Raw genomic sequence first — 21,319 nt, forward strand, 5'->3', positions numbered from 1 at the left:
CTCCTAATAACTAATCAAGCTACACACTAATTTAAATATAAAATCATTCACCACAAACTCTAAGTTCATCTTTATGTTGATTAGAAATTGAAGTAGACTAATTTATATATTACGACAAAGTTGATGATTCATTTTGACCGGTTACTAAATTGCATATAATATATTTTAAAATTGTATTCTAGTTATGATTAGCATTAATAAATGCTGAAAAGCACTCATACAAATTTTATTGTCGTAGTAGCCTATGTCTTAAAAGGTGTCAAAATGGTTCAAATCCATGAGTTGACCTAAGTCATCATTGGTTCGAGTTGGGTTAAGTTGAAAAAAATATAATTTGTTTGAACCCAGCTTACTTAGTTTGTAGGTTAAACTAGTTTATGTCAAGTTGTAGGTATGTTGATATTGTAGAAAACAAAGAAATATATGAAAAATGAGATTGTATATTAGTGAGTATATATAAAATGTTACAAGAGGTGTGTTATATATATACACAAAGCTAACCCTAGAAGCCACAAGTAAATGGGCATAAAACATAGGCCTATGTATGCTAACATCCCCCTCAAACTCACAATGTTATGACTAAATGTATTGAGAGTTTGTCAAATAAAAATAAACGAAAGCATAAATCAAAAACTTTTGTCAATTTACAACCACTATAATTAGAAATATCATAATTGTCAAAAGTACTTAAGACTACAATAGACACTAAAAATTTTAAATGAGATGCAGACACATAAACGAGAATGCCACAAGTAAAAAAATAAAGAAGAAGACCAACGAAATGAAGATAAATGTGCAATAGAGGTTGCAACTATTGATTTCTTGAACTGATTCAAGACATAGAGCTAATACTAGTATTTCCAAAAGTCCAATACCAAATGCAAGAGTGCTTGAAGCACAAAAAATGTTGAAGTGTTGGTTGCACCAAATGCAGGGGTGCTTGTAGCACCAAATGCAGGGGTGCTTGTAGCACCAAATGTAGGAGTGCTTGTAACACCAAATGCAAGAATGCTTGTAGCACCAAATGCAAGAGTGCTTGTAACACCAAATGCAGGCTGAGATGATCTTTACGAGTTGTCCTAATAAATCGAATATAAAACAGAAATGCGAACCACACAGCGGAAGCAACGAACAAAACATAATATGATCCCAATATTAGATTATTACACGGCAGAAGCAACAAACAAAACAAAATATTATCTCAATAGTATATGATTGCAAATACCTAGTGAAATGCCTACTGAATTGCAAAAAAGGCTTAGGGTTCAGGGTTTAGGGTTTAGGAAAGAGATCTACTGCAAAAATCCCTTCTCAATTATAAAATTTGCGAAAGAGACTTAGGACTTAGGGTTAAGGGCTTCGGGTTAAGGGTTTAGGAAAAAGAAACTATTGCAACAATCCTTTCTCAATCATACAATTTTCGAAAGAGACTTAAGGCTTAGGGCTAAGTAAGGGTTTAGGGTTTAGGAAAAAGGAACTACAATTAGAATCCTTTCTCAATCATAAAATTTGCAAAAGAGACTTAGAGCATAGGGTCAAGGGTTTAGGATAGAGGAACTAATGCAAGAATTCATTCTTAATCATTAAATTTATGAACCAGGCTCTTGATAACATGTAGAAAACAAAGAAATATAAGAAGAATGAGATTGTATATTATTGAGTATGTATAAAATGTTAGAAGAAGTGTGTTATATATACACACAAAGCTAACCCTATAAGCCACAAGCAAATGAGCCTACAACATGGGTCTATGTATGCTAACATATATGTAATCCACCAACAACCCTTTCACATCTTTTAATCATTTCTTTATTATAACTATTTACTACTAGTAATGTAGGTTGACAATTAGATAGTTTTAAAAATTAGAGTATTGTTAAAGAATATTTGAATGCTTTAAATGCGTAATTTATTTATTTTGCCATTTATATTATAGGTTGACAATTTGATTTTCACTTATATATTTATATTAATATGTGACAAAATAGGTGAACATTTTGATTGTACAATTACAAATAGATGATAAGATAATCTACTTTAATTGTACTACAATAAATATATAAAATAAATCTAAAAAAGAAATCATGTCAATCTGCCTAATGCATAAACTTGTGGTTGATTAAGTCGGATTACAAAATTTCTAATCTACCAATAAGTAAATCTGTTGAGTTAACTCAATTTTAGTTTAGCATGTGGGAATTAGAATGACTCACTTTGAAATTTGCCACTAAATTTTTCCTAAAACAACAAAAATTTGAGACAACAAAAGTTTATACAGAAACCACTACCATAAAAGATTGTTGTCCTCATTTTGAAATAATTACTCAGGTTACAATAATTTTGAATCAAATCCAAAAGGTTGAGTTAGAATTAAAAAAAAAACAATTTCAAATATTTTAAAGATTTAATTATCTTTTATTTTCTGTAATATGTAGTTTTGGTTTTGGTTCTTATAACTTTTGTCTTCTTTATTTTTCTAAAATTAAAAATTATTGTTTTGATCGCACTATCATACTGTTGATTTGTTGAGCGAGAAGTCAAATGATAATTTTAAGTCGTGTCTCTAATTAAACAACAAATCAAGTGATAGTCATGAGTAGTAAGGGTGGACAAAAAAATCCAATTTTCATGATCCAATCCATTTTTTCTTTGATCCAATGCATTTAATATCCATTTTATTAAAAATCCAATCCATTTAAAATTCATTTTATTGGATGTGGATATCAATCTGATATACATTTTATATATTTTATGGATTGAATATCCATTCTCTAAATCTAGATTTTCAAAATGGATATCCAAAATATCCAATCCAAATTTTCAATTTATATTTTTTGTTAGGTTAGACTAAAAGTGGAAACAAACTAGCCCAAATTTAAATTTATTTTATGAAAAATAAATTTTGAATTTTGAACTTAATCCAAATATTTGGATATGGATTTAAACTTGATCCAAATATTTGGATCTGGATTTAAAAAAAATTCAATCTACTTTATCTGAAAAAAATGGATTTGGATCTAAAATGAATGTGGATTGGATCATTAAAAATCTAATTCATGATCACCCTCTTAAGTAGTATATACCCTTTAGAAAAAGCTTTTTAAACTTATATAATTTGTTATTTATCTATCTAATATGGATGTTGAAGATTACAGTTAGTTAGTGATTTTTAATTTTAAAAGGATGAAAACAAAGAAAATTATTTTATTGACATTAAAACCTTTTCTTTTGTATTTTGTAGCAATTATTTCAAATTTTTTAAGGGTGACTTTTTTTATAAGGATTAAAAATCAAAACTTTCTTAGGAATTAAAAACCAAAATAATAGGCCTATTTCGAAAAAATAAAAGTTTATGAGATACACACGCATCAAATGATTGTATACTATTTTAACGGTGTTTATTTTTTCACCACCATAACTTTCGTTTGCACCTCCTATAGGTTGTACAATACCAAATCTAAAATATATGAAAACAAACACCTCTGGAAAATACCTAAATACCCCTATTTATCTTGTTGACACGTGTCCAATTTAATGGTTTTTCAGTCATTTTATCTCCTTCTGAATATTGTCCATGAATGCACTGTTATTTTACCAAAAAAACCCTGTAAAGCAGTCCGTCTGATACGTTATTGTGTAGATATTTGGGTAATTTTCGATTTCCCGCCTGTTTGAGGGTTGAATGGAGGGTTTACTGTGCATGAGTTGATTGATGTTGCATGCATTAAATCCTGAGGTCAGATACTTTAAAATTTTGTGTATTTTAAATACAGATGTATTGTGTTGTTTTCCTGTCTGCTTCTTTTTTCTTCCACTTTCTGCGATATGCTTCGTTTCCAGTATATTGTTGGGTTTAGTTTTGTTGTTATTGATATCGAAGATGTTTTGCATTTTGTCTACGTTTTGTTTTTCCCAAGTTCATTAGAAGTTTTCTTCTTCCTGTTTGGCGAGGTATGTATGGGTTTGAGTTCTTTTTTTTTTAAGTTCTGTGTTGTGTATTTATTGTAGATTTTTGGTTTTAACTTAATACCTTTTGTGTACGTTTTGCTTTTTCGAGTTTCAATAGGAGTTGTGCTTTGCATTTTGTCTATGTTTTGTTTTTCCCAGGTTCATTAGGAGTTTTGTTCTTCCTGTTTGCTGAGGTATGTATGGGTTTCAGTTCATTTTTTTTAAGTTTTGTGTTGTGTATTTATTGTAGATTTTTGGTTTTTACTCAGTACCTTTTGTGTACGTTTTGGTTTTTCGAGTTTCAATAGGAGTTGTGTTATTCCAGATTCGTGAGTTCTGTTGGAGTTGATGTCATTATTTTCTGACGTTTGTTTTTTGAAAGTTAATGTTTGGAATTGGCGAGGAAATTTGATATGGTCAAAGATATCGACGAGAAGAAAGAAACGTTGAAGCTTGCTGTTCGTATAAAAGACTTGTGGTTTGTTCAAAACCGGGATAACAGTCGTCATATGGAACTGATTCTTTTGGATCAGAAGGTAACAAAATTTTGTTGTTCTTTATATTTTAGATCTGGAATGAATATTTTTTTGTCAAATTTTTTTGGCCAGGGTTCCATGATTCCTGCAATGGTAAAAAAGGAAGATTTAGGATTGTGGGAAGAAAAGTTGGTAGAGGGCCAGACGTATATAATGCATAACTTTAAAATCTTGAAGAACCACGGACAATTTCGTGTTTGTGATCATCCTTACAAGTTATTGTTCATAGGAGCAACCACTATTAAAGAACAAGCAATTTCGAGCATTCCAGTAAGCGTTTACAAATTCAAAAGTATCGAAGATATAGTTGATGGAAATTACGCTGCTGATTTATTGTATGGTATGTTCACGCAATGTTTGGTCATTTAATGTTTTGTGTCTTTAAATGTTCAATTACTTATTGGATCATGTTTATAATGGTTTTAGATATTATTGGAGTGGTGGACAATGTGAGGTGTAATCCTCAGTCGAAGAATGTGGCGTTTCATATAAGGGATTTTAGGTTAGTGCTTTAGTAATTTCATATAAGAAAATGTGGTTTGGAATATTACTTCATATTCATAAAGTATTGTCTTTTCCTTTTGCAGCTCTGCTGTCATTGGGTGTACCTTGTGGGATTCCTATTACTTGAAATTTATGACCAATTGGAGGGGTGACCCGGATTCATCTATTGTTGTTGTTATGTTGACTCAGGCTAAGATCAAACCGTGTTCGGGTTGGACAATTTATTTGATAATTTGTGGTTTTTTTGTTTTGTGTGTGCTGATTTTGTTTTTCCTTTAGGACGGTGGCCAGTGTCAATTTCAAACTCTTGGAACGGTTCAAAGTTGTTAATGGGTGATGAATGTGCTGAATTGGTACGATTCAAGGAGCAATGGATAGAGTATGTAATTGTTAAGTTTTTTATATCTGCGATATTGTTTATCGTTAATTGAATGGAAATGACTTTGATATTGCTATTATAGACGGTTTGGAAATGTGGTTAGTCCGAGCCAAGAATGCAGCCAGTTGAGTTCACCTTCCCAGTATAGTGAACATGAAAAATTTATGTATAAAGCTGTTGTCAGGACTATATCAGAAATCACAAGTATGAAGGAGGTAATGAGTTATTTGTTTTTGTTACATTTGTTTGAATTTTTAGATTGTTCATCCTTGTAATTTTGTTTCTGTTCTTAAAATAGGAACAATACTGTGTTACAGTTGCAAATACTATGAAGTTTAATTTAGGAAATGATGGATGGTGTTATCCAGTATGCAATAGTTGCAGGAAGAAGACTGATGAAGTAGGTGCTTTTAAGTGTGTTCTTTGTGGCTTTGATAATGAAAAACATGGAATTAGGTTTGTAATTGTTTTTTAATTTTTACATCTTTAGGGACAGTTTTTTTGTTTTAATTTACTAAATCCAGTTCTTGCAGATATAAGCTGGAATTACAGGTGACTGATGGTTACAATTATACCAATTTTGTTTTATGGGATCAAAACTGCAATAACTTGATTGGTGTATCGGTTGTTGAGTTAATGAATAAAATGATCCAGGTAATATTTAAATCTTTGTCAATTACTGTAATTGACTTTTACTATATAGAAGGAGACTGGTGATTTTTTGTTTTTTGTAGGATGGGGAGGACGATCCCAAATGTTTTCCGGAGGATCTAGATGTTTTGCTAGGCTGTACACTTGCTTTCAAGGTTAGAGTTCAACCAAATAACAGATCCTCATCGGTGATGAAAGCTTCCAGCAACCCTGAAACTATTGCTTGTGTTAGAAGCAAACTTGAGACAAAGATGGTAATTCATTTACTCCAGTCTTTTAAATTTGATACTGTCAAAGTTATTAATGATTTGTTGGTTGATATGTAGATTAAAGAGTCCAGTGGTGAAGGTACATGTGATTCCAGTTCTGAAACAAACTCTAAGGTCGGATGCTAAAAGTTATTAATGATCTGTTGGTTGATATTTCAATAAATTTTTCTTGTGTATTGATTTTATGTTGTGGTCATTATATTTTCAATGTGCAGGGTAAAAAGTCTTTTGGTATAGCTATTTCTGATTCTAATAACGAAGCTGAAACGATTGGTGTGATTTCATGCGGATCTCAGGTAGATATCGAAGAATAAATTATTATTATGATAGTAATTGTTGCGTTTCTGATAGCATTATGCAGAATGATGCATTATGTTGTTTTTTATTGAAATGACAGGCTAAAGACTCCAGTCCAACAGGTTTATCTGGATTTAGTACCCGAAGTAATGGTGTTGATTTGATTCAAACTGAAGCTAATGCAAAGAAGGTATTCTTAATTGAAACTATTTTCTACTCTTTTGTGTTTGTAGAATTTGGATAAGGTTGTGTGATGAAAATTATAGGTTCGGGATTCCAGTCCTACAATAAAAGGTGCATCCAGTACCCAATCAAAAAGGAGTGGTGTTATTAGAAGTGCATCTCATGGGACAAAGGTATTTGTATATTAATATAATTTTGTATTTGGTAATACTGTATTTATCATAACCTTTTCTATTTCAATTGCAGATTATAGAGTCCAGCCCCACAGATATATGTGTTTCCACTACTCAATCCAAAACTGTTGGTTCGAGCAAAATTGCGGCACTTAAAGGAAAGGTCTCTGCAATGTATATATTTCTATAGTTGTTTTGTTATTTTACATTTGTGATGTGGTAAACAATTTGTTATTTAATGAATAGGATAAACAATCCACTGGTAAAGCAACTTATGAAGAGAATACCGAAGCTGACATCTGCATGGTAAATCGTTATATCAGTTTTATTTTTATATGGAATGTTTTCTTCATGGTAAATGTATGGTGATATAGAAATATTGTTTTATATGTTGCAGTTGACTCTAAGTACCTCAGGAGATAATGATCCATATATTGACTACTGTGTTACTCCCAAAAAGGAATTGTTGTTGGACTTCAAAGTTGAATGTGACCACCTCGACGATATTCCAAGTGCAGAATTTCCCAGGACTAAAAATAAAAAGCGAATCAAAAAAGAAAAGCAGTAGCGTGGCCCACTGATATATGTACATATACCTATTTTGGAATTATGTGGTGTAATTGGAAAGCAAAAGAACATTAATCGTTTTTTTTTGATGAATTTGGTATTTTGGTTGTCCTTGGTAATGATGGATAAACAATGGATGTTATTTTTGAACTCCAAAATAGTATCCTGTAAATTTCTAATATTATTTAATATATTGTTCAATCTTGGAAATTAGTATTATGGTGTAAATTTGTTTTATTACCCCTACAAATTATTGATATCCTGCAAGATTTGTTGAATTGTTTCCTTATCTTTGTAAAAATTAGTTCTACAAATGTGTTTAAGCATTTCGGTGGTATCATTAAAAACTTAAAGATGCTCCATATTTTAGAATAGACAATAACATTTAAACAATTATAAAGAAGCTTTACACATCGTAAGGCATAAAGTATGAATAGTGAAAGGCAAAAAATACAAAAATATCATTATATAATATACCAACAAAACCATTCTACAATATACCAACAAAAATATCATTATATAATAAACCAGCAAAAAATACATAAACATCTTTAATTTACAAACTGACAAAACATAGATATAGTTCATATAGTTCCAAAATAAGCTATAAACATGTGGGTCTATATTTCTACTTCCATTACATTGATAAACAGATATAGGTCCCTATCTACACCAAATTGTATTATAGATCATTCCTTGAATCCGTTCTGAGTGCAGAAATCTTTCCAACCACGAGTTATGTAACAATCTCTGTTACTTTTGCCTGACCATCGAACTGTGCAAGGCCAGCAGTCACCTTCAGCATTTACCAATAAGTGACGCTTTCTATTCTTAACCAAAGCCTTTGATGCGAATTCAGATTCCAAGTACTGAAAAAAAAATAAAAGTTGTTGTAATTAGAACGCATCAAACAATATTAGACCATAACTGAACATGAAATTTAATGATGTAATACCAGTGATGATGACTTGATATCATGAGCAGATAAACACTTTGCCATGGAATGGTAAAAATCCGCAGGGTCATAACCTGGATTACTGCTACTAACCAATTGGGGAGTATAATCCATCTCAACCCCATGACAGTAAAAAAGCTTAAATAAAAAGGTATTTTCATCTACATAATTTAAATGTATTATTTTGTTGGATAACAGGCCGTAGTACTGTGATATCTCTAAGACCCCACTACAGATCACCAAGTCTCTATTGTCAGTCCTGTGGATACGAACATCATATTTTTTTTGGTGGGGATCAATCAGGTGAACCTTCTCAAACTGCAGTTCATGTCCCCAGAATATAACAAATGTGTCGTCCAACCGAATTGTATTCTGCGCAAGTTAATATATTTTAGATAATGAGGATAAAGAAAACAAACCAAAAAGAAGAATGTGAATTTTAAAATATTACCTCACAGACCAATAGCTCCGATTCAAAACAAGTCAAAAATCTTGAAGAAGACAAAGGTTGTTGTGGAACAGGAACCATTGTGGATTCAGGGTAGTCTATTTCTTTCATAGGCAAACTGAAAATCCGAAACTGAAAGTACCGGTCTCCACAGTAAAGTATGGCTAACCAGTACAGATCATTCAACTTATAAAAATTTGCAAGTTCGCGGGCTATACGAAAACTTCTGGTTTCGATCATGCAGTCTTCAAATTCAACCATAATATAGTTCCCTAACGGATCCCGAAAATAGTTGGGGCCCATTAAAAACTTTTCTCCCCAGTAATGGAAGAACGTTTCGTCAAACTGAACAAATTCCTAAAGAAGAAACTCAAAATGAAAGAAAGTCACGATTTTTATTCATGTTTGTAATGAAAAAGTTGAAAACTTTGCTAAAGGTTCAACCTTTTCCAAGATTCTAACATAAGTATCCAAACATAAGTTCATTACTTACCCATTCGGGATACACCAACGTCATGGAAGTCTGGAACCAATTTTTGAAGGAATACCGTGTGGCAGAAGACTTCTCCTTGCTGTCTGAAATCCTCATTGCAGAAGATGAAGGGTGAGTTCCAAAGATATTTAGTAAAAGTGCAAAGTTAACAGTATATATAAATGACAACCATCGTGACGATTTGTCAAACTGGAACCTTCTACGATAACACTTTTCATTTAAATATTTAAGTTAACGTTAGATAATTTTTCAAGAAATGAAAACTTAATTAATCGATGTTGACATTTGGCTAAAGTACATTCCGAATGACTTTTAGAAGTTGAACTGTCCCTATGCTATACAATCAATCAATTCTATAATAAAGGATCAAAAAAAATTAAATGAATAAGAAGATTTAATTTGGCGCGAATTATTCATGCACCCGAAAAAAAAGAGAGGATATTTTCAGAGTTTTTGTTTTGAAGCTTGCAAGAGGGGAAAAACAATAACAAAGAACAAACACTACATTATGATAGCTCTAAAGGAGATTGCAGTTCAGAACTGAAGTACATGAAGTTTGAGGTATTGTAAACATCTTTTATTACTACAAGATGATACGAATATTCAATAATATCTATGACATAGTACTTTGACTGTTTTGTTCTTGCTAGAAGTTCTGAATGTCTCCAATTTTTTTCTTTCAGTCATTAAATTTATTGTCGTACTAGATAAGATGAATGATCCAAAATCTCAATCAGATCTTTCATTCTCAAATGCAAGACTGAAAAGAAAATTGATCATTCAGGAAAAGAAAAGCAAATCTGGAGAAAGGAGTCAAAGTTTTGGTCTTTATAAAGACCAGCGAATCAAAAGGAACTGCACCCCACTTTCTGATATAACAATGATGAATTTCCTGAATCAGGATATTCCAACAAACAATGGTCAAGCACACCTGGAAAGAACTAATGCAAGCACTTCCAGATACTTTCATCAGACTTTTCATCGTCAAAATCTACTTCACAGGTTTGAAGTTACTACAGAAATGTCATTAGGGCAATCAACAGGGCAATCATCTTGCCAGTCAATGGGAAATAACTGCACAGTATTTCAAAGTGAAGATGTAACCAATGAAAATATATTTTCAGGTTTATCTTTCTAAATTTTGTACTTATAAAACTTATAGATTGTAGATTTATTTGTACTACTTTGAGTAAAAAAACATTTGTTTCAGATTCAGCTCCTTATGATTATCAAGCTATCGATGATGAATGTATTGAAGAGGATGACGACAGTGCACGATTAACTAATCCAAGATAAGATTAGATTGAGTACTTAATAATTTTATTGAATGTGCATTGAAGGACTTTTACTAAGGATATACTTGACTAAACACAATGTATGCAGATATTGGTGATCCAGTTTTCATATGCAAGGAATGCAAGGCGTATATGTGGTACGAAGAAAGGATTAACAAGGGCAGAAGATCCGTGAATCCTACGTTCCATATGTGTTGCGGCAATGGTAAAGTTGAACTACCAATTCTAAAAGACCCACCAATTCTTTTGCAACGCCTTTTATTTACGAATGATTCAAAGGAGAGCAAGAACTATCAAACTCATATTAGAAGATACAATATGATGTTTGCATTTACATCACCCGGTGCAAAAGTTGACACAACATTTAACAATGGAAAGGGACCCCCTAATCTACGAATTCAAGGTCAATCTTGTCACCGAATAGGTAGCCTTTTGCCAGTACCCGGAGGACTTCCAAAATTTGCACAACTTTACATTTATGACACTGAAAATGAAGTTCAAAATAGAATGGAAAGTTTAAGGTACATGAACACTTCTTCTTTTGAAAGAAAAAATGCAGCAGAACAATTCTTATTCAACTGTTACCTTTTTCAGGAATCAAGATAATATTGATTTGGAACTTGTGAACAAAATAAAGAAGATGCTCGATGAATTCAATGTTCATGCCAAATCCTTTAGAATGGCAAGGGACAGATATAGAGACCAACCATTTGATGACTTGAAATTGAGACTTATTTCAGATAGGACAAAAGATGGAAGGATCTATAATGTCCCCAATGTTTCAGAAGTTGCGGCTCTTATAGTCGGTGATGTAGATACAGCTTCAGGTAGAGACATCATAATGGAAAAACAATCGGGGAAATTACAAAGAATTAATGAATTGCACACGAGCTATTTAGGATTCCAATATCCTTTACTTTTTCCATATGGGGAGGATGGTTATAGATATGATGTCAGTCATCGTGATAAACAAGGAATTAACATGAAAAGGAACAGACTAACAATTAAAGAGTGGTTCTGCTTCAGGTTGCAAACAAGACAGTCAGAAGCATTAACTTTGCTTAGATCTAGAAGACTTTTTCAGCAATTCATTGTTGATGGATACACAATGATGGAGTCTGAAAGATTAGCATTTATTAAATTTAATCAAAGCAAGTTAAGGGTTGATAAATATAATAACCTTTGTCAAGCTTCTAGCAGCTCACAAACTCAAGGGTCAGAACAAGGGAAAAGGGTTGTTCTTCCTTCATCTTTTGTTGGTAGTAGAAGATTCATGGACCAATTATATTTTGATGGAATGGCAATTTGTAGTTTCATGGGATTTCAAGATCTCTTTATAACTTTCACATGCAATCCTAAATGGCCGGAAATTAGTAGAGCACTGTCAAAGTTAAAACTATCTTCAACAGATCGTCCAGATATAGTTGCAAGGGTTTTCAAAATTAAGTTTGAACAACTTCTTACAGACTTAACTAAAAATCATTTATTGGGCAAAACTATTGCATGTAAGTCATCCACTTATCCTATTGTCTGTAATATTATGTGCTGAAAGTAATCCTTTGCTGTTTAATTTGTAGTTATGTATACCATTGAATTTCAGAAGCGCGGTCTTCCTCATGCCCACTTGTTGATCTTTCTACATCCCAGCAGCAAGTACCCAACTCCGGATGATATTGATAAAGTCATCTGTGCTGAAATACCGTGTGCAATAAATAATCCAGAATTATATCAATGTGTTGAAGATCACATGATTCATGGTCCTTGTGGAACGGTAAACAGATCATTACCTTGCATGAAGAATGGAAAATGCTCGCGCTAGTATCCAAAAAGATTTCAAACAACAACTACAGTTTCTGAAGATGGTTATCCTCATTATCGTAGAAGGAACGATTCATCTACTGTATCTAAAAGTGGTATTTCCCTAGATAATCGTTCTGTAGTTCCTTATAACCCACAATTGCTGTTAAAGTACCAAGCACATATCAATGTTGAATGGTGTAATCGTAGTACTTCTATCAAGTACTTATTCAAATATATCAACAAAGGTTATGACAGAATTACAGCTGCCATAGTTCCAGAACAGAACGAATCTTTTTTGACGAAACAACCAATGGATGAAATTAAACAATATCTTGATTGCAGATATGTATCTCCCTGTGAAGCATGCTGGAGAATATTTTCGTTTCCAATCCATGGACGAAATCCAGCCGTAGAAAGACTATTTTTCCATCTTCCAGGAGAACAAGCAGTATACTTTAAAGATGATGATGCGATTGATGATATCATGGGAAAAGCAACAATTTCGGAATCAATGTTTATAGGTTGGATGGAATGTAACAAGAAATACCCATAAGCTAGGGATCTAACATATGCTGAATTTGTTTCTAAGTTTGTGTATGTCAAGAAAGATAGATGTTGGAAGCCAAGGAAGATGGGAAATACTATCGGAAGACTTATTTGGGTACCTCCAAGTACTGGTGAAGTTTTTTATCTTAGGAGAATGCTAACACATGTAAAAGGTCCAATATCATACGTAGATATTAGAACAGTTAACAATGTCACGTATTCTACATTTAGAGAAGCTTGCTTGGCTTTGGGTATTTTAGCAGATGACTCAGAATATGTTGAATCTATAAAAGAAGCCAAAGATTGGGGTTCCGAAATATATCTAAGGAAACTGTTTGTTACTATATTGCTATCAAATAGTGTTAATCGACCAGAGGAACTATGGAACAAAACATAGGAATGGCTGTTAGATGGAATTCTCTACAGAGAAAGAAATATATCAGGAAATCCAGGTTATGTAACTATATAGTACTTGTCATTTATATAGTGTACAAGTAGGAAGACATGTTAATTGTTGTTTTGTTTGCAGATCTAAACATTGGAGTGGAAATGCTGCAAAATCTAACTTTAGTGGAGTTAGAAAAACTTTTCGAAGCAAATAGAAGCAGTTTGAAATTCTTCCCAACAATGCCATACCCAAACGATTTTTTAACAGAAAATTGTGGAAATAGACTGATATATGCAGAACTCAATTATGACATTGTAGAGCAACGAAATTTATTTCAATCAAACTTGAAATCAATGACAGGTTTGGAATTATTATTATTTGCTATTGATGCATTGTACATTAAGTAACGACTTTGAATAACAATTACATTATAGGTGAGCAGAAAAAAATATTTGACAAGATCAATCAGGTTGTTCTAAACAAAAAAGGAGGTGTATACTTTCTCTATGGATATGGAGGAACAGGAAAAACCTTCATGTGGAAAACACTGTCAGCATCATTACGTTCTGAAGGTAAAGTTGTACTAACAGTTGCTTCAAGTGGAATTGCTTCTCTTCTATTACCAGGGGGAAGAACAGCACATTCTAAATTCAAGATACCAGTACCAACACTAGAAAATTCAGTTTGTAACATTGAACAAGGCTCTGAAGCATCAGAACTGTTAAAGAGAGCCGAACTTATTATATGGGATGAAGCTCCAATGGCACACAAATTTTGTTTTGAAGCTTTGGATAGAACTCTAAATGACATAATGAAGGGTTTAACAAAAGAGAATTCAGTTTTTGGAGGGAAAGTCATAGTATTTGGAGGTGACTTCAGGCAAATCTTACCTGTTATACCTGGAGGTATAAGATCTGATATTGTCAATGCCACTATTAACTCATCTTACCTATGGGAACACTGTGAAGTTTTGACATTGACAAAAAATATGCGTCTCCTACAACAAGGTTTGGAATCCACAACTGCATCCGAGATTCAAGAATTTTCAGATTGGATTGTTAAAGTTGGTGATGGTAAATTAGAAGAACCAAATGACGGTTTAGCAGAAATCGAAATACCTAGAGAATTCCTAATTACAGATTTCAGTGATCCTATACAAGGAATTGTATCTACCACATATCCCGACTTAGTACACAACTATACAGACGAATCATTTCTGCAGTGTAGAGCAATATTAGCAAGTAGAATTGAGACAGTCAATGAAATCAATGAATATATGTTATCACAAATTCCAGGTATGTAAATCTGAAACCTATACCTAACATATTTGAAATTTTTTAGTTTGCTATCTCAAACATTATTACTAATGTATCAAATAATTAATGCAGGGGAAGAAAAAGTGTATCTTAGTTCTGATTCAGTAGATGAATCAGAATCTGCTTCAAGTGATGCTTACTGCGCTATAACTTCGGAATTCCTAAATTCACTTAGTACATCTGGACTTCCTAATCATAGAATCAAACTAAAAATTGGAGCTCCGATTATGCTTTTGAGGAACTTAGACCAAGCAGAAGGTTTGTGTAATAGAAGCAGATTGATCGTAACGAGGATTGCAAACCATGTCATAGGGGCTAAGTTGATTACAGGAAACAAAGATGGACAAGAGGTGTACATTCCGCGAATGTCTATGTCTCCCTCCCAATCCCCATGGCCATTTAAGTTAATTAGAAAGCAATTTCCTATTATATTGTCATATGCAATGACAATAAACAAATCACAAGGTCAGTCATTAGGTTTCGTTGGATTGTACTTGCCAACACCCGTATTCAGCCATGGTCAACTCTATGTTGCAGCTTCTAGAGTTCAAAGTAAATCTGGGTTAAGGATATTAATCCATGACAATGAGAACAAATCATCCAGTACAACAACTAATGTTGTCTACAAAGAAGTATTCCAAAATGTATAGTTGATGTTTATCCAACAATTTGTATTTTTAATCAGAAACATATTTGTCAGACTGTTTATTATGATAAGATCTGTATTCAAACGTCCATTTTACAAAATGTTGTTAAATATATAACCAAACAAATCACTGCAAGAGATAAGCTTACTTTTTCTGGACAAGAATCAAGGGACTTGAAAGCTCTATGGAACCTCTGACCATAAAAAAAGTTCGATATCAGGAATTGAATCATTGACATAAGTGTGGCCACTGTTAAATCGATGAGCAGAATACCTGATAAAATCACAAACAGTAAATACAGACAAACATATTTGTTAAAAATTTTTTGTACTATAGTAATATATTTCCTCACTGATTTTCGAAAATGTTATTTATCACAATTTTACAATGTAAAGACTTACCAAGAACCACATGAACTCTGTTTTGTATCTCCATGTTTGGAATTGGTGTTAGAAGATAATGAATTCTAAAATACGCGTGAATCGAGTATTTTAGAATCTTTGACCCTTTACCATTTATTTGTACTATAAGACAGTACATGCCACACTGCATTTAAACCGAAACCTACCAATGGACCAGACTTGCTTTCTTTCGTGAAACTATACCCAATATTTACTTTATGTACCTCCATTTTAAAATAACAATGAATGTTTTTACGTTATTGGTTAAATATTCATGTTCGTTCCTACATACTTAATTAAAGTTTATTACACATAATAATTTATGGTAACCGAAATCTTTGAAATCACAGTTTTCGAAACGTTTTATGAGTACAAAAACTTAGATTCCAAGAATTTTAATACACTTTATTTATAATTTATAATGGAAACATATAAAACTAAGAACTCAATTAAGTTCATTTATACGTATATTATATCAAAAAAAATAATTACATCAATAGTACTTGAAAGAAAAATATAGAAATCCAAAGTGATTTCAATATTTGAGAAATTCAAAAAATCTTGTAATTGTTAATACTCATATAATGAAAAAGACATTTACAATCCGTTTCAAAATATTTGGCCCAACAACAGTAATAACAATAATATTATACATTGCAGAACGTAAAACATATAGACGAAACCAGATAAAATACATTAAAACCTAAAATACATTAAAAATACATAAAAAACACATAAAAAACATATAAACGAAACAGTATTCGGAATGTTCATAAAGCTACAATATTAAAACCTAAATTTTGCATACACCTTGCAAAAACTAAACCTTAATTACATGGATGACATTTTTCTGCTGATTATCAATCACAAACTTCACTTCATCACCTGCAGCCAATTGATTCTCCTTGCAGAATCTTTTCCATCCACAAGTGACATAGCATTCAAAAGATGTCCTTCCAGTCCATCGAATTCTACAAGGCCAAAACTTGGAAGTTGAGATGGTAATGAAATACCTCTTGCGTCCCTTCTCCAAGAACTGTCTAGCAAAATCCGAGTGTAGATACTACAGGCAAGCACAAAATATCAGACAACAAATGGAAAACGAAATACTAACAATAAACATATTACTATGAACAAAAAAATACCAAAGATGATGTTTGAACATCATATTTCGTTAACTTCTTCACCAATCCATGAAGAGAATTGAGAAAGTCATGACGATTGACAGCACCAACGTTGTTTATAATACCACCAGAGCCATTGTTCAAACCAGCAACCGAGTGCCTCTCATAAACAATTTCTACTCCATCAACAAAGTAAATTTTGTAAAGAAAAACATTGTTTCCTACATAATTTAAATGAAGATAAACATCTTGGATGAAAGCATAATGCTTGATCAACTCCGTCATACTAAACAAAATAATGATCCCATCTATGTTTGTGTCCAGATAAAGCTCGAACTTTTTGTATATAGGATCATATAATTGAACTTTGCGATCAAGTTTAAGTTGATCTCCACAAAATTTTTCAAACTCCTCAGGAAGCAGTATATATGGCTGTTGACAAACATCAAAAACAAATTAATACAAACCCACATACAAATCTGCAAATGGTAAATAAGATATGAGCAATGATACCTTAGACAGCTCTAGCTGGACTCTGAAAGATTGGAAAAACCTCAAAGAAGAAGAAAAACTGGATCTTGAACAAGACGATGACGGTTCTACCAAAGGGTACTCGATTTCATTCCAATCTATGTCAAACAATCTAAACCTAAAGTATCTATCACCACAGTAGAGAGTGCAGACAAATGCAATGTCATATATGTCGTAAAAATTTACTATGTCATCAGAACCACGAAACTTTCTCTCGGCCATAAGACTTTCTTCGAATTCAATGTTCAGTACGTTTCCCCTAGGATCCGAGAAATAGTTGGTTCCCATTAACAAACACTGTCCCCATTCCAAAAAGAAACCTTCTTCAAAAACTAAAAAGTCTTGAACAATCAAATATGCAAAAAGCTTAAGTTTTAATCAAAACAAAACATCTCCCTACCAACGACAAATATTTTCACACCCTAAATTACCAAACTTCTTCAAAATCGTGTTGCAGTGTCGAAATGGTATTAACTAACCTGAGAAGGATCCATGAACATGACATAACTCTGGAAAAAATTGTTGAAGGTATACCCCTTAGTCAGTGACATTTTGTTGTCGTTGGATCCGGATGCCATGTAGAGTCTAGGTTTTTTCTTTGAAGTTACAACAAATGTGTATGAAACGGAAACCTTTTCAACTCCAACTTTGGAAACCAAAACGTCTGACGCACAAAAAAAAATCTCTCTACAAAGATATCGAAATGACAGATGAGAAGTTTGTCTTGCCGCCAATATTGATGTTTCAGATTGATACCCAACGTAATCATTTCAAAAAGATAAAGAAAAATTAAACGGTTTAAATTCGCCAGTATTAAACGGTTTAGATTCAACCCAGCATATACATTTAAGAAGGAAAAAAATTAATAGTATCTGTTAAAAAAATAAGAAAATTAATAATATTTATTCTTAAAACATATATAATAATTTTTAAAAGAGTTGTTACATAAAATAACTGTTAAAAAAAGTTACAAAAAAAAAATCCCTTTCATAAACTGTTATAGATGATCAGCCTAAATACGCAATACGCCGAATAATACTTAAACATTACTATAATTATTAGATAATTCTATTTCATCTATACAATATGTTACCAAAAACAAAATTGACAATATCACACAACACAAAAAAGAGGACCCGTGCGTAGGCACGGGTCTCATACTAGTTACACTTAAAACTACTGTTATTCGTTGTTCTCTTTCTCTTTTACTACTCACTTTTTTCTCAATCTCTACTCCAAATTTTATTCTTGGGAAATTTTTTGATTGTATAATTCAATAAATACTTTCGATTTTTTAGATTGTGTATTTTTAGAAAGTTTAGATTCTTAATTCAAAAGTTTTTTTATTATCATACTGCACAATTGAAAAGGTAAAATTGACTAAAAGAAAAAATCAAAACTCAAACAATTGCTCACCTTCGTTTCAAATAGTGTGTCAAAATTTATCTTTCACCACCACCACATGATAACAATAAACAAATAAAAATATTTAAAAATTATCAAATGTGTGTCTTAAAAATAATTTGAGAGACTATTGAATGAAAATGCATAGAGGAAAATAAATAAATAATTAAGGGTATGATAAGATGAAAAATACCTCTAAGAAAACTTTTCAAATATCAACATAGTTAATGGTTGAGAAATAAGGAAAATTGTTTTAGCGAAACAAAAAGATTCTTCAAATGAAACAAAAATTAATAATAATAATAATAATAGAGTAAAGAAGATAAATTTTATATATTACCTAGTAAAGGAAATGTTTATACTATTAAAAACATAAATTGAGAGTCTTAAATATATATATATATATATATATATATATGTATATATGTATATATATATGTATATATATATATATATATGTATATATATATATATATGTATATATATATATATATATATATACATATATATATATATATATATATATACATATATATATATATATATACATATATATATACATATATATATATATATATATATATATATATATATATATATATATATATATATATATTGGAGATAAGGATCGTAACGGGACAGGGGCGGGAACGGGTTTGGCTATCCCATATCCATCTCCATAGAAAAAATTCATCCTCATGCCCCATACCAAAATCCAACGAGTATTAAACTTTTGTCTCATTCCCATCCCAACCGGGTAATGGGTATATTCCCGCACCCATACTCGTACAATATTAATTAATTATTTTTTATAAAATAATAAAAATTACGGTAAAGAAAATATAATATTGTCAAACATTCAATATTTAGAAATTTAGAGGAGAGTTGTTTCTTCGATATCAAATATTTAGAAATAAATTATAATTGTATAAATTTTAAATTAGAATACCAAATAAAATTTCATGAGAGCCAAAACATTTATTAAATTTGCAAACATTAATGGAACTTGTTGATAATATTTAAAAATATTTTTAAGAAATATAATAAGAAAAAAATATTAAAATTAAAATATATTTTAAATGTTTTTTTACATCATTTTTTAACTTATAATGAATATCTATTTTATACATTAATAAAAGTTATAATACATCACTTGATCAAAATTATGCAAAGTTCAAACATTAAACTAATAATAATAAAACTTTCACCTAGATATTATATTTTTTGAACTTCAATATAAGTTAGGTTGGATGGTGATAAAAATAAATTAATGACAATTAAATTTAATTTTTATATTATAGTAAATAAAATTTAGGCTTAAATATACATTTGGTCCCTATTTTTGTTGATTTTATTCAATTTGGTCCCTATTTTCGTTTTATGTTCAATTAGGTCCTCATTTTCGTCAAATTATGGTCAATTTGGTCTTTTTCACTAACGGTGTTTAAATAGTTAACGTTTTTGTACAGTACATGCCACGTGTCAGCTCCTGGTTTTTTTTATTTTTTTTTTTATTTTTTTTAAATCTTTTTAAATTTTTTTTTTAAATCTTTTTAAATTTTTTTAAATTTTTTTTAATTTCAAAAAAATGGTCCACGTGTCAAGTCATAATTGTGCCACGTGTCAGTTTGTGACAGTATTATTTTTTTTGTTCAATTTAGTCCCTATATTCGTTATTTTTGTTCAATTTAGTCCCTATATTCGTTATTTTTGTTCAATTTAGTCTGACGCTAAATTTAATATCTTTTATACAAATTATATTAATATCTTTTCTAAAATTGATCTTTAAATTTATTATTTTTTAAATTCAATTATAAATTATTAAATTTAATTATAAATTGAATAAATTCTTATATTTAATTTCTAAATAGAATATAATTATTTAAAATATTATGAAAATATAATTATTAATTTTTTTTCTAATATTTATATTCTAAAATATTTTTAAAATTGATATATAAAAATATTTTAAATATTCAAAATATTTTAGAAAAATAAACTAATATTTGTAAAATTAACATTTACATATAAAATATTTTAGATTTTAATATCTAAAATGCAATAAAAATATTAAATACTTTAAATTTAAATGTAAATTTTACAAATGTTAATATATATTTTTAAAATTTTAATAATTATATTGTAATAATATTTAAATAATTATATTTTAATATTATTTAAATAATTATATTTTAATAATATTTAAATAATTATATTCTATTTAACAATTGAATCTAAGAATTATATTCAATTAATAATTAAATATTATAATTTATAATTAAATTTAAAAAATAAGTAATAATAATGTCAATTTTAAAACGTGGCATGTACTGTTCAAAAACGTTAACTATTTAAACACCGTTAGTGAAAGGGACCAAATTGACCACAATTTGACGAAAATGAGGACCTAATTGAACATAAAACGAAAATAGGGACCAAATTGAATAAAATCAACAAAAATAGG

The 21,319-nt window shown here is 30.7% G+C and overlaps 1 protein-coding gene, 1 long non-coding RNA gene and 1 pseudogene across 2 annotated transcripts; all 3 read left to right on the top strand.

Moving 5' to 3' along the window:
• The first annotated feature begins 4,563 nt into the window (after window positions 1-4,563).
• On the top strand, window positions 4,564-5,583 carry LOC114188383 (uncharacterized). The gene is made up of 4 exons (XR_014985184.1): window positions 4,564-4,824; window positions 4,911-4,986; window positions 5,072-5,367; window positions 5,450-5,583. It is a non-coding gene; the product is annotated as an uncharacterized LOC114188383 (long non-coding RNA).
• A 522-nt stretch (window positions 5,584-6,105) lies between these two features.
• Window positions 6,106-7,624, top strand: LOC114188382 (uncharacterized). Its single transcript, XM_085667698.1, has 8 exons — window positions 6,106-6,272; window positions 6,345-6,401; window positions 6,503-6,583; window positions 6,685-6,774; window positions 6,851-6,940; window positions 7,014-7,103; window positions 7,187-7,246; window positions 7,338-7,624. The coding sequence occupies exons 1-8, from the start codon at window positions 6,210-6,212 to the stop codon at window positions 7,506-7,508; spliced, it is 702 nt and encodes a 233-aa protein (XP_085523824.1). The 5' UTR covers window positions 6,106-6,209; the 3' UTR covers window positions 7,509-7,624.
• A 2,491-nt stretch (window positions 7,625-10,115) lies between these two features.
• LOC114186729 (uncharacterized) lies at window positions 10,116-15,398 on the top strand (annotated as a pseudogene).
• Window positions 15,399-21,319: the final 5,921 nt, after the last annotated feature.

Source organism: Vigna unguiculata, chromosome 10 (assembly GCF_037176805.1).
Source record: "Vigna unguiculata cultivar grain cowpea cultivar isolate G323 ecotype 2 chromosome 10, ASM3717680v1, whole genome shotgun sequence".
NCBI classification, from domain to species: domain Eukaryota; kingdom Viridiplantae; phylum Streptophyta; class Magnoliopsida; order Fabales; family Fabaceae; genus Vigna; species Vigna unguiculata.

Excerpts from the sequence above, each read along its gene's own strand:
- LOC114188382 (XM_085667698.1), top strand. The coding sequence starts at position 6,210 with ATGAAAGCTTCCAGCAACCCTGAAACTATTGCTTGTGTTAGAAGCAAA. Across the intron at positions 6,273-6,344 it reads GCAAACTTGAGACAAAGATG|ATTAAAGAGTCCAGTGGTGA; the intron begins GTAATTCATTTA and ends GTTGATATGTAG. Across the intron at positions 6,775-6,850 it reads CTGAAGCTAATGCAAAGAAG|GTTCGGGATTCCAGTCCTAC; the intron begins GTATTCTTAATT and ends TGAAAATTATAG.